The following is a 13,219-nucleotide window of genomic DNA, read 5'->3' on the forward strand; positions in this document are numbered from 1 at the left end:
TCTGGGGGAGCATGAGGTCGCTGATCTAGAATGCTGACCGGAGCCAGAGGGAGCCCAGAGAGCTTCCCGTCCACCCCTGCCAATGGTGGAACTGAGGCTTGGAGGAGGCAGGGGCCTGACCAGGGCCAGAGAGCAGGTGCCAGAACTTCCTCTCTGCCTCAACCCTGGACCCTCCATCAGGCCTCCTCTGATGCTCTGCCTTACACACACGCCGGCTCCCACTCTGCACTTCGTCGCAGCTGGAACCAAGGACCGGGAACTTTCCTTCTCACTTCTAGGGGCCTCTGAACCTTCCTGACCCGGCGCTTCTTTGAAAAGAGGGCAGGACCCCAGCTTGCTGTTTTTTGGGGGGGGTTGGGGTGGGGGGGCGTTGCTGTGGGACAGCCCTGTCTGTCTGTCTGTGTGCCCCAGCCTACCCCGGGGACCCATGGTCAGGGAGGAAGTGCCTTATCTGGGCTTCCCCGGAGCGAGGAGGGGGCGCCTGCGGGAGTGGGAGCGAGGCGGGATGTGTGTGGCCCAGCGCGGCCCCACCCCTCCCCCTGTCCCCACCCCAAACCCCTTAATGAAATCAAGCTGGCCCCGCAGCCCGGGAGGGAGGGAGGGGCGGGGGGAGGGCGGGGCGGCCAGCCCAGAGCAGCGCCGGCACGGGCACCGACTCTCTCTCGCTCCACCTGGCGGGAGCACCAGGCCTGTGTGCGGAGGGACTGGTGAGTCCTGGGGTCCCCTCCTCTGTCCGGGGAGCCGGGGGTGCCTTGGAGTTTAGGGCCCGGGGGCCGGTGGGTGCGCTTTGGGGGAGCGTCTCTAAGTGTGTGCGAGTTTTGGGGGGGTGCTGGATGCTGTGTACGTGTGTGATGTGTCTGAGGGCGCGGGGGGCGGAATGTGTGGGTGCCGTCTAGGGCCCTGTGTGCGGAGTGCTGTGTGGGTCCGCTGTGGCCTCGCTCTAGGGGATGTGCTGTTCTTGGACGTGGGTTCCAGGGGGCTTGCTCCCCGCGGGAGGGTGGTGTGGACTGGGACTGTCCTGGGGGGGCCGGGGAGAGTCCTGGTGTGACAGGGGCTTGCGTGGGTGCACGTGTTGTTGGAGAATTGGCCCGTTGTGGGTCCGGGCCTGTTGTCTGTGTATCGGTGCTGGTGGGCCATGTGAGCCCCCCAGGGCGTCTGGATGTTGTGTCTGGGTGTTGTGTGTCTGTGTATGTATTGTGTGCCCCTGCTGCTGACGCTCTTTGTGTGTGTGTGTGTATTTTGAGCCCTCGGGACCCCTATCCTTCCCCCGGTCTCCCCTCCAAGGGCCCCAGGTCCCTGTCCTTGGCTGCCCCGGAGCAGGGGGTGCAGGGCTTCAGCCAGACCCCCTCCCCCCAGGGCCACTAATTGAAGCCAGGTTTTTTTGGGCCGCCCTTCCCCCTCGGCTACCAGTCTCTGGGTGGGGGTGGAGCAGCTGCCGCAGCCCCTCAGGCTCGGGTCTTGGGGTACTTGGGCCTTAGGGGTGGATTTTGCACCATCTGCATATTCCTGACCTCAGCTGGGGCCATCACATTTTAAAACAATGACCCCTGAGTGAGACGGTCTCTAAAGGGAGTCCCGGCCCACCGTGTGGCGCCTGCTAATTAGCACCCACATTGGCACCCACTACGCACCAAACACTGCTGTTTCTTGCTCTGACAACAGTCCAGGGAGGTGGCCCTTATCCCCACTATACAGATGTGGAAACCGAGGCCCAGAGATGACACACAGGACACGGAGCCGGAAAGCAACCTCCTGCAGGGTGTTCTGAGTGGCCTTTCTGTTCCAGGGTCCCTTTCAGGACTCCACCCTGACAGGCTGTGTGATCCTGGGCAGGTGGTCCCAGATTCAGCCCAGTTTCCTCTGGGTAAAATGAGAGGGGATGGCCTGACGCCAGCTCTTCATGGTCTGTGAGTTCCTGGGTCCTGGAACAAATCAGGACCCAGGAAGGGCAGAGCTGCCCAGGCTAGTGTGCCCATTCTACAGAGGGGAAACTGAGGCCCAGGGCAGGCAGGGGGCTCATCACGCAGGGTCACACAGCCATCTTCTGTGAGGCCCGGTCAGCTCTCACACTTTGCCTGCACGTTTTGGGGGAGCCAGGAGGGTGTGGGATGTGAGGGACTCTTGAGAGTCAGGGTCTTGGCCTCCAGGAGTCAGAGATGGCTTGTGTGGCGTCTTTGTCTGTCCTCTGCCCCCCTCACCCCCAGGCTTCAGGGGCAGGCAGGCAGCACTTTTCTCTGTCCAGCTCTCTGCTGTGCCCACACGTGCGTGGGTGCATGTGTGTGCATGGGGATGTGTGTGGGGATATGTGTGTGTGTGGGGACCTGGATTCCTTGGCGATCAGAGGTGGTTTCACCCAATAAGGTAAAAAAGTTGCCCTGCCTGGAGGTGGGGGGAGATAATGAGCAAATGTACACATCCGGTGAGGATAATCACTTGTTGACTTGGATGGGAAAATGCTTCCTCCGTGAACAGCTGCTCTGTGCCAGGCAGGACCTGCGGTCACCTCCCTGGCATGCCCCCAACTTACAGATGGGGAGAGTGAGGCCCAGACGGTCCAGAGGAAAGCAGGACCGAGAAGGAACCAGAATTTGAATCCCGGCCTCGAAGCCTTCCGTGTTGCCACCTGCAGGGAGTGTCACATTCAGCCCCTGGGAAAACCCCCTGGTCTTCAGCCACCACTGGTCACAGTCCATGGTGGGAAGCTTCAGCTGCCACCGTGACAGGTCTCTCCTGAGGCTTGGCTGGAGGCAGAAGGCAGGGTGGGGACTGGTGAGACACAGACCCAGAGGTCAAAGCTCTCTGTCGGAACCAGAGAGGAGGGCCAGGAAGTCTCGAAAGTTCAGGTAGCATCTCAAATCTTCTCTGCAGCTGACAAGTGGCATCGACCAGGGAATGTGAGGGTAGCCCGGGGTGAGAGAGAGGTGGGTGGGAGCGGGGAGGGAGAAGGGGAGAGGGGGAGAGGGAAAGAGATAGCGGGGAGGGGGAGGGGGGGAGAGAGAGAGAGAGAGAATCTAATTCTTGGCATCACACAGAGGAAGTTCAAATCCCAGCTCTGACACTTACCATGAGTCTTTCGGCAAACCACTGTTTGTCTCTGAATCTCAGTTTCTCATCTGAAAAACAGAGACAAGGATAGAGGCGGGGCCCAGGGCTTCTGGAGGGACTCAGATGAGTGGCCTGTGATGAAAGTACAAGGACCAGCTCATTAAAAGTGAACCCCTGAGCCCTGGCTGGGTAGCTCAGTTGGTTGGCATGTCGTCCTGCGCACCAGAAGGTTGCAGGTTTGATTGCTGGTCAGGGCACATGCCTAGGTTGCAGGTTCGGTTCCCAGTCAGGGAGCGTACAGGAGGCAACTGATTGATGTATCTCACATTGATGTTTCTCTCTCTCTCTCTCCCTCTCTCTCTAAAAGTAATAAAAATATATCCTTGGGTAAAGATTTAAAAAAAAGAACCCCTGAGCAGTGTTGCCTCTTTTATGTCCTGGAATTATCTTTTGTTCTTGCCATCTGAGCCAGTTTGACCAAATTCATGTCAGGACAGTTCATTTCAATTCATGACAGTTTGGTTGGGAAGCCCCAGGTCACTTGGAACAAGCCACTCAAGGGCCTAACATCACTCCTACCTCACCTCCCGAGTCCCCAAAGTCGCCGTGAGGCCACCGGTGCATTGCCCACTCTAGGAAGCAGGGCTTCACGCTTGGCATGCGGGGAGCCTGGCCTCCTTCTCCAGCCCGAAGCCTGCTGTGTGACTCTGGGCCTGCCCCTTGACTTCTCTGGGCCTCAGTCTCCCCATCTCAGTCCCCTGAGAGAGGGCCTCAGACAGGGATCCTCTGGGGGATTCTCAGGGGGTGACCTGAGGGCACAGAAAGGGGTCCCTGAGTTTATCAGAGCGCCTAGACCCACTCAGACGGGCTGGAAGGGTTCGTGTTTTAGACACTGGGCTCTTCCGTAAACCTGGGCCATGAGGAATTGATTCGTTAGCCGGCAGTCTGGGCCAGACGGGGTCTGGGCGTTCGTGTTGGGAGCAGCTTTCCAACAGAAGACAGAGGGGCAGGGCTCAGGGGGTCCCACTTGGTGGTGGGACTCAGGCTCCAGCTTCGTCTCAGGCATGGGGGGGGGTGCCATTCCCCTGCGGCCTCCAGGTCCTGCTTTGAGCCTTGAGACCAAGGTGAGCCATGGGGCAGATGCCCCCAGCATGCGCCTGGCGTCCAGGCCCTCTGTGGAGCTCAGAAGGTGTGCAAGCTTTGAAACCTCTGGATCTTCTGGAGCGGGAAAAGGGACCCCAGAGAGTCTGGGGCTGCTGGGGAGGGCTCCCCATGGGAGGAGGGCCAGCTGACAGTTACTTGGGTTCTCACTCAGCCCCACCATCTTCACAGCCTGCTCCTTCTTGGTAAGTCACTGAACCCCTCTGAGCCTCAGTTTCCATACCTGGGAAATGGGGCTAATAACAGTACCACCCCCAGCGGTGGATCTCAAGATTCAATGCGAAATTCCATGTAAAAAACTTAAAATAGTACCTGGCACATTGCAAGCAGGAAAGAGGTAAATTATTATTATTAAGTCAGTCAAGTCAGTCAAGATGCATTTATGGAACACTTACTGTATACCTGAGGATGCCAGGATAAATAAGATTCAGCCCCTTCTCTCCAGGACCTCAGAATTGGGGGGACAGGCGTGAACCCCACCTATGAAGGAATGGGGGTCCATTGCACGGTGGGGAGGCTCAGGCCTGTGGAAGGGAAGCGACTTGCTAGAACGTGTGGTATGTTTCCTGCACCTCCTCGGGGTCCCCCCACCCTGACTCTCCCCTGCCTCCCTTCCCCATAGGTCCTGGGCAACATGGTTTCTGCCGTGACCCCCAGCCTCATTGTGTCTCTGCTGCTGCTCCCGAGGGTCCTGCCCGTGGCGGCCCACTCCGTGCCCCTGCAGATCGCCTTCCTGGAGGACTTGGGGGGCAGCGGGGAGGCTGATGGCTCTTCGGCCTCCTCCCCGAGCCTCCCGCCACCCCAGACCCCGGCCCTCAGCCCCACGTCAGTGGGGCCCCAACCCACGCCCCTGGCGGGCCCCAAGCCCCCCACCAACTTCCTGGACGGCATTGTGGACTTCTTCCGCCAGTATGTGATGCTCATCGCTGTGGTGGGCTCCCTGGTGTTCCTGGTCATGTTCATCGTCTGTGCCGCCCTCATCACCCGCCAGAAGCACAAGGCCTCAGCCTACTACCCCTCCTCCTTCCCCAAGAAGAAGTATGTGGACCAGAGCGACCGGGCCGGGGGCCCCCAGGCCTTCAGCGAGGTCCCTGACAGGGCTCCTGATGGCCGGCCCGAGGAGGCCCTGGACTCCTCCCAGCAGCTCCAGGCTGACATCCTCGCTGCCACCCAGAACCTCAAGTCTCCCACCAGGGTGGCCCTGAGCGGCGGAGACGGGGCCAGGCTGACAGAGGGCAAGTCCGAGGAAGAGGAGGTGGGCGGCCAGGAGGAGAGCCAGGAAGCCCAGGGGGGTGGGGTCCCAGCGGAGGAACCACAGGGGCCGGAGGAGCTGTGCCCCAAGGGGGCGGCAGAGGCCAGCGAAGGCCCAGGGGAGCCAGAAGCGGCTCCCTCATTAGCCCAGGAGGCTGGGGATCCAGCCGGCCCCCCTGAAAGGCCCTGTGCTTGTGGCAGTGTCACCGCTAGCGTCTAAGAGGCCCCCAGGGCTGTGGCCCTGTCAGACCCCTGGTGGTCCCTCCTTGGGCACAGAAAGGCCCTTGGCCCTTAATGCTCCCTGATACCCCCTCCTGGATCACTCCCCTCTGCAAATCCCAGAGTGTCCTGATCCTACAGTGGGGAGGGGTACTGTCTCCGCTGCACCCCAAGAATCTCACCAAGTTCTAGGACATTTGCCCCTGCAGCCCCGAAGGGCTACATCCCAAGCACAGCTCCTCTAGGCAGGCGGGGGTTGGGGTGGGGTGTGTGTGTCCTGTTACAACCATGTCATTTAGGAAACGTACTTCTGGTCCCTGGGACAGTGCCAAAGAGCGCCGCTCTTCATCGAGGCAGAAAAGTAAAACAGATTAGCCGTTTGGGAAGTGCCCGGGGCTGGTGCCCTTAGTGTGACCGCAGAAGTGGCCTGATTAATCAGGGGTGGGGGCCTGCGCACCTCCTGACAGGGCCTTAAGTGAGCATTTCCCAAACTGGGTTCCCTGGGATACCCCGTGGAAAATAGATTTTGGAGTCCAAACAAGTTGAGGCAACACTGAGTCTCTATGCCCGGCACCCCCCTGGGAGCACGCCCGGGCTCTGATGAGTCCCCCAGTAAAGGCCCGTGGAAGCTGCTCTTACGCAGCCTTTCCCAAACTGCTTTGCACTGTGGAGAACTTGCTTTGGTATCGGCTATGGTGTAAAACGCTGCAAGGCACACTTTGGAAGTTTCTGCTCTGCGTGCTCCCGCAGGTGCCCCCCAGTTCTGCTGGCCCTGGGGCATGGGGTGTGAGGGCCTGGGCCCCCTCAAGTGCTGCCTCTCATGCCGCCACGGCCGTGCGGATGGGGACAATGAAGTGAAGCTTTGTGTCAGGCCCCCAAAGCAGCTTGGATGCCCAGTGTGAGGAGAGCATACTCCGGGGAGGGGGGGAGTCTAGGGGGTGGGGGAGGTTTCTGACACCCGGCCTGGAGCAGCGGGGCACTGGCTCCCCACCCTCTGCTCACATACTGTGGTCTGGCAGCCTGTGTCCCCAGCATTCTTTAGTCCTCGACCAGGGAGCCTGAGCTCCGTCCTGATTTGGGGGGTCTCTGGGGGGTCCTCTTCCCCACCCCTCTGCACAGCTCTCCAGGTGCTGAGCTATAAGAAACCAGCACAATAAACCTTTATTCTGTCCTGAGCCTCACTGGTTTTCTGAAGGGGCAGAGTCCTCTGGGAGATGGGGGGCATTTCCCCTGGGCTGTCCCATGCGGGCGAGGCAGCTTTCTGGGGGAGACACATCATGCAGGCCCTGGGAGATGAATCAAGGGGGAAAGTGAGGGAAGATGGGTGTCCCAGGGGAATGGGAGTGGTAACTGGTGTCCCCAAGGCCTGACACCAGCCTTGCCTTGTGGCTGCACAGCCACGTACCATGGCAGCTCAGCTACTTAACGGAGCCACAGAGGAGTCTCCCACCCTCTATGTCCCCGAGGAGATGTGGCAGTGGAGGGGCTCCCAGTGCGGCTTCAGTTTCCCTGCAGCTGTGGGGTGCCTGAGGATGGGCGGGCCTCTGCACCCTCACCCCTGCTGGTGCCAGGGGCTGGGGGCGGCCCTGGCCTCCCCTCCTCACTGCCAGACTCCCGCTTGCCTTTGATGGCACGTTTCTGTGGCCACTGCCCCCCCCCCCTCCCCGAGCTGCAGCTGGAATCCAGATGTGGCTGGGCTGGGAGTGTGTGCTGCATCTCCGAGGTGGTGGGGGCGGGGAGGCCATCCCCCTGACACCTCTCTCCTCCTTCGACCCCGCATCCATCCGGAGGGGGCCGGGTTTGGGTTTCACAACACACAATGGCCTCTGTCTTGCTCAGTGGGGAAGGGCCCTCCCTTTCCTAGCCCGGACCAGCTCTGGTCCAAGAACATAGGGGGAATCGAATACACACACTAAATCCCCGGGTGCTGTGTGGCTCTGACCAAGTCACTCAACCTCTCTGGGTGTGACAAGCTCTCCGCTTGTTCCTGAGCTCCTGCTGGGCTTCAGCTGGCAAGTGCATTAATCTTCCCCATCACAGGGAAAAACCAGGTACGACAGGAGCAGGCACTAGAGATCCCTGGGGCAGGCAGGGGTGCATTTCCCCATTAGCAGCTCACTGGTCAGTGGCTCCGCATTGATGCTCCCCTGGGCCCTCCGCAGGAGTCAACCTCTCCCTCACCTCTGAGCTTTTTTAGCTGCTATTCCTTCTGCCAATACTACTCTTCCACCCTTTCCTTGCTGTGCTAACTCCCTTATTCTTTAGCTTCTGGCTTAGATGTTCCTTCCTCTTGGGGCCTCTCCCTGGCAGCCCCTCCCCCAATGATCATAATGATTGCTCACAATTAACGAGCACCTGCCCAGGCACTGCTCTAAGCACTGGACATTGTTAACTCTGAAGCTCGAAACCCTGCGAGGCGGGCGCTATTATTATTTTCATGTCACAAATGAGAAAACTGAGGCCCAGAGAGGTGAAGTCAGTTGCCCAGGTCACACAGCCAGGATTGCAGCCCTGCCTTCTGATTCCTGCGTCAGTTCTCCACTGGGCTCTACGTGCTTTTCCGCTTAGTGAGTGAGTGAATGAAGGAATGAAGCCTTTGGGGGAGGGTACAGCAGGGCCCCCCTCCTGCTTAGGGCCCCTCCATCTGCCCCCACACATCTGCGGTGGAGTTACCCAGGAGGAGCCTTTTATGGGCATACATCTGGCTGGGGACCAGAGGAGAGTGAGCCACGGAGGGGGACAGTGGTTGGGGCGTGTGTGGCTGTGGCCTGGCTGGGGGGGACTGTGGGGCTGGAGGGTGGGGGTGAGGAGTTCCACTGTTCCCAGCGATCCGGGAATCTGCCAGGGCCTGAAGAGGCCCCACTGTCCCCAGACTTGTAAACCACACAGCTGCCCTCAGCCCGGGAGTCTGTCCCAGGGCCAGGCCTGCTGTCGCCATAAAGGGGGAGGGAGAGAGTGAGCAAAACCACCCCAGGACATGGACCCAGCTCAGTGTGGGAATGGGGGCGGGGGCGGGGGTGCTGAGGAGCTCCCTTTCCTGTGTCCTGCCCTGCTCCGATTAGCTTTAGGGGCTGGGCATGCGCTGGCTGGGAGTCACGCCCAGGGCAAGAGCAGGAGGGGCCAGTCTGCCTCAGGTGCATCATCTTCAGCCCCTGGGCTAGTTAAGGTGCTTGGGGCCCTGCAATGAGACTGCCTGGGTCAGTGCCAACTCCACCCTGCCCTGGCCGTGTGGCCTTGGCAGGTCCCCTCCCCTCCTTGGGCCACCATTTCCATGTGTATAAAGAGATGGCCTTACTCCACCTGTGGGAGAGGTCTATACCTGCACAATGGGATGACCTGGGAGCTTTAAACAAATTGTGACTCCTTGCCGGGCCAGTGTGGCTCAGTGGTTGGGCATCGTCCCACAAACCAGAAGGTTGCAGGTTTGATTCCCATCCAGGGCACATGCCTGGGTTACAGGTTTGGTCCCCTGGGGTGGGTACAGAAGGCGACCGATTAGTGTTTCTCTCACACGCTGATGTTTCTCACCCTCTTTCCCCCTCCCTTCCCCTCTCTCTCAAAAAAAAAAAAAAAAAAATTCCTGACTCCCAGACTCCACCCAGACCAAATAAAGCAGACTGTCTGAGGGTCTGGCCCAGCAAGTCTCACGGCCAAGATGCAGAGTCCATGAGGAAAGGGGCCTGGGCTCTATGCACTGTCTCCCCAGCACCCAGCACAGTGCCTGGCACACAGTAGGTGCTCTGTGTATGCTCGTAGGCCTCTGTGCCTGCCCTCTCCACATTTTCACCATGGCCTTGTGTGTGTCCCCAACCCCTTTCCTGATAGTGGGGTGGGGGACATGCCTTTTGAGTTTACAGCATTTCATCACAGGCCCCACTTCCTTGTTTTGACCCTCCCCCCCGCTCCCCTGGGGTGTTGACAGTGACTGCCCTGCACTGTGGGTCTGGCCTGTCTATCTCTCATTCAAAGAGGCTTGGAATCCTTGAGTCTGCCCTCGTTGGGGTTAATAAAGGAACTGCCTGAATTCCAAGGTGGCCCAGGAGCAAGTCGCAGGGTCATAGACCTTTTGTTTTCCAACCACAACCATTTAATGAGCACCTACTATGTGCCAGGTATTGGAGACACACCGTTAGCAAAACGCATCTGAGGCTATATTCTAGTGGAGAAGATGAACTCAACAAAGATCACCCAGCTGCAACCACATGATTAATAACAGGAATAGCTGCCATTTATAAACGATCTATTATGCATGTCTGCAGTGTTACTTTTTGTAGCTGTGCTGAGGTATAATGGACACACTATTGATATACATATTTAAAGTGTACTGTATGACAATTTTGACATACGTGTATACTCATAAAACCATCATCACAGTCAAGATGACGAGACACATTCGTCACCTCAAAAGGCTCTTTGTACCCCTTGCAAACTCTCCTTCCTGCTCCTTTCCACCCCCCACCCCCGCCCCCAGGCAACTATTAATCTGCTTTCTGTCACTGTGAATCATTTTTCTTTTGTGGAATTTTATGTAAATGGAACCATACTGTGTGTGCTTTTTTGGTCTGGTTTCTTTCACTCAGCTTTCATATTTTGAGATTTATGTATGTTATTGTATGTATCAAAATCTCGCTCTTTTTTATTGCTGAGTAGTATTCCCTTGTATTACAATTTGTTTGTTGGTTCACCTGCTGATGGACACTGGAGTGGTTTCCAGCTTTTGGCGATTACAAATAAACCTGCTGTGAACTACTGATGTTGTGCTATTTCTTCCTCACAGCCTTATTAATGAGATGATGATTATTTTTCCCCATTTTACAGATGAGAAAAACAGAACCAGAGAGGTCAATTAACTTGTTCAAGGTCACACAGGCAGTCATTGGAACAGAACCTTAAACCCTGGGAATGCTTGAGCTAAGTGACTTCAGGGAAACTCTACAGTTCAGAAACCCTAATAGAGACCGGCCCCTCAATTTATAAGCAGGCATCTGAGGACCAGACAAGAACTGGTGAGAACTGGGGCCTCTGGTGGGCAGTCTGGCGCTGTGTCCAGCTCTGAGCTGCTTCATCCTGGCTTTTCATCTGGTGTGGGGGAAGGGCCGGGCCTATCTGGAGTGGGACAGGGATTTGCCATTTTTTGAGGAGGTTTTCATTTCAGGATTCCTCCGGCTGCTCAGAAATAGCAGGACGAATTTGGCTCTGGCTCCAGGGCCCGGGAGGTTCCCCCACAGCTGCTCCCCCCTCCCCGGGCCAGTCCAGGGTTTATGGCAGCAGCTGCAAAGTATAAAATAGCCCTGCTCATAAATCTGCTCTTGCCAGGGTCCCTGATGCCAGAGGCCTCTGAGAAGCCCAGCATAGGCAGCCTACCACCTACTGGGGCCCAGCAGGGACTTCTGGGGGTGCCCTGGGAGGCTGGAGGGTACAGGTCTAAGGACGGCCACCTGGGACCGCTCCCTTAGTGTTTGGGGAGCCAGACTCAGCTGGAGGGTCTGCAGGGGAAAAGGGAGAGGCTGGGGTTGCCAAGGGGTAGATGGTTGGGGATAGCAAGGGGAGGGACATGGAACTAAGGAACCCAGAGACCCAATTAGGCCCCTCTAAGCTGTGTGTCTTAGGACAAGTCAACTCACCGCTTGGAGCTATGGGTCCCTCTCTTGTAAAGCTGGGACCACAGCCCTTGCCTTGTCCTACGCCTCCCAACCCCCCAGAATGCTGAGAGGTTAATTGATGCAAAATGTGTTACAATGTGCGGGGCAGTGTAGCATGGTGGTTATGGATGCAGGTTTCATAGGACCAGGGTTGGAATCCCAACTCTGCCGTTCCCCAGCTGAGTGACCTTGGGAAAGTCCTTTAACCTCTCTGGGCCTCAGTTTCCTCATCTGTGAAATGGGAATAATGGTGGTACCTACTTTGGAGCGTTGGTGGGAGCTGAGTTTGTTCACTTAGAGCGCTTAGGACGGTCCCCCCATAGGTGTTCATTGAATGTGAGCTTCCGTTAGCTGTAAATTGTGAAGTGAAAAGAAGGAAAGAGGAGAAAAGGAGGAAACTTCTGTCTCTAACTATCTGGCTGTTCTGTGAGTTGCCTCTTCTTTCTCGGTCTGGTTTTAGAAGTTTCAGAATCATGACATCAGTGATTCTTAGAGGCTTACAATTTTAGAACCTTGACACATTTTCTTGGGAGTTAAGGCGAGTAGTCGTAGAAGTGTCGGTGAAACCAGAGCAACGCCAGCAGCCAGGGAAGTCCTGTGGCCTCCAGGGAGGGGTGAAGGGTGTAGCCAAAGGAGAAAACAAGCTCACGCTGCCCTTTGGGTGATGTAAAGGGCCCCCATCCCCTGTACCCCTCTGCTGTGGTTTGGCGTCCAGAGGGGGCCAGGGGTCATGACACAGCTGTTCCCTGTCTCCCTCTGGGGTGTGGTGACCCCAGCCAGGGCTTAGACATTGTCTGGGCTAGCGTAGCTGAACATGTGGCTGGCGACAAGGGTTGGGGAAGCCCAGGGACTTGGGTTCAAGGGGGCAGGTGCCAGGATTATTTCTAAGGGGATGGAGAGGTGAGGGGGATCCAGTGGGACTAGATGCCCGGCGACCTAGAATAGTCCTCTCCTCTCTCTTTTTTGTTCCCATCCAGAAAACAAACCAAATTCCTATCTGCACCAACTCTGGCAGGAAGGTGCTCCAGGCACCGTGGAAGAAGGGCACAAGGTGTCTGCGGCGACCTGAAAGACTGATGCTCAAATCCCAGGGTTTGAATCCCACTTCCGAGCTCTGTGACCTTGAGCAGCTTCGCCTTGGATCCTCAGTGCCTCACCTGCAACACCACAAGGCCTGCCATGCTGCAGGGCGCAGATGGGCAGGGCCCGGGGCCCGGGGTGGAGAAAGAGCTGCATTTCTCTCGGTTCTTCTGATTGTCCTCGTTGTTCCTACCATCGGGAAGCTCCGAAGAGGGTGTCATGGGCAGTTCTGATCTCAGAGATAGTGTGGCTTCTCCTCCAAGCCCTGTGGGTCAGCATGGAGCTGGGGCCTCAGTAGGTGCTCAATGAATGCTTAGCAGGGAGTGCTGAACTCCCTTCAAGGAGCTCCTTGAATGAGGCCCAGAGGGGAAGGGTGACATTGGGGGAGTTGGACATCTCTGCACCTGTCCTGGGAAAGCTTGTGATACAACAGGCTCTAGGAACCCCCTGAGCCCCTCAACTCGTGAGCACCCACGGTACAGCAGGCCCGGCAGTAAGCATTTTCTATACGTCGGGTCCTCACAAAGCTGAGGGAGGCATGGGCATGATTCACCTTCCACAGAGGAGCACAGAGAAGCTCAGAGAGATGAAGTGTCTCGCCCAAGGACACACAGCCAGAAAGTGACGGAGCTGGGCTTTGGACCTCTGGGGGCTGTCGGCCCCGTAGCCACTGCTCCACACTGCTTGCAATCCTGCTCATGAATGAATGAATGAATGCATGCATGAATGCAGGACAAGGGGCTGGAGGAGGGGGCCCGAGGCCCGTGTGTCCAAACTTCCGTGTGGCCCCATAGCTCAGCGGCCTGAGGTGTCTTCACAAG

General features: G+C 57.5%; 1 protein-coding gene across 1 annotated transcript; it reads left to right on the forward strand.

The window, feature by feature from the left end:
- Positions 1–632: 632 nt before the first annotated feature.
- On the forward strand, positions 633–6,598 carry TMEM119 (transmembrane protein 119). Its single transcript, XM_090291306.1, has 2 exons — positions 633–707; positions 4,829–6,598. The coding sequence occupies exon 2, from the start codon at positions 4,841–4,843 to the stop codon at positions 5,675–5,677; it is 837 nt and encodes a 278-aa protein (XP_090147432.1). The 5' UTR covers positions 633–707; positions 4,829–4,840; the 3' UTR covers positions 5,678–6,598.
- The last annotated feature ends 6,621 nt before the right edge of the window (positions 6,599–13,219 follow it).

Source organism: Furipterus horrens, unplaced genomic scaffold, assembly GCF_987537825.1.
Source record: "Furipterus horrens unplaced genomic scaffold, mFurHor1.1.pri manual_scaffold_11, whole genome shotgun sequence".
NCBI classification, from domain to species: Eukaryota; Metazoa; Chordata; class Mammalia; order Chiroptera; family Furipteridae; genus Furipterus; species Furipterus horrens.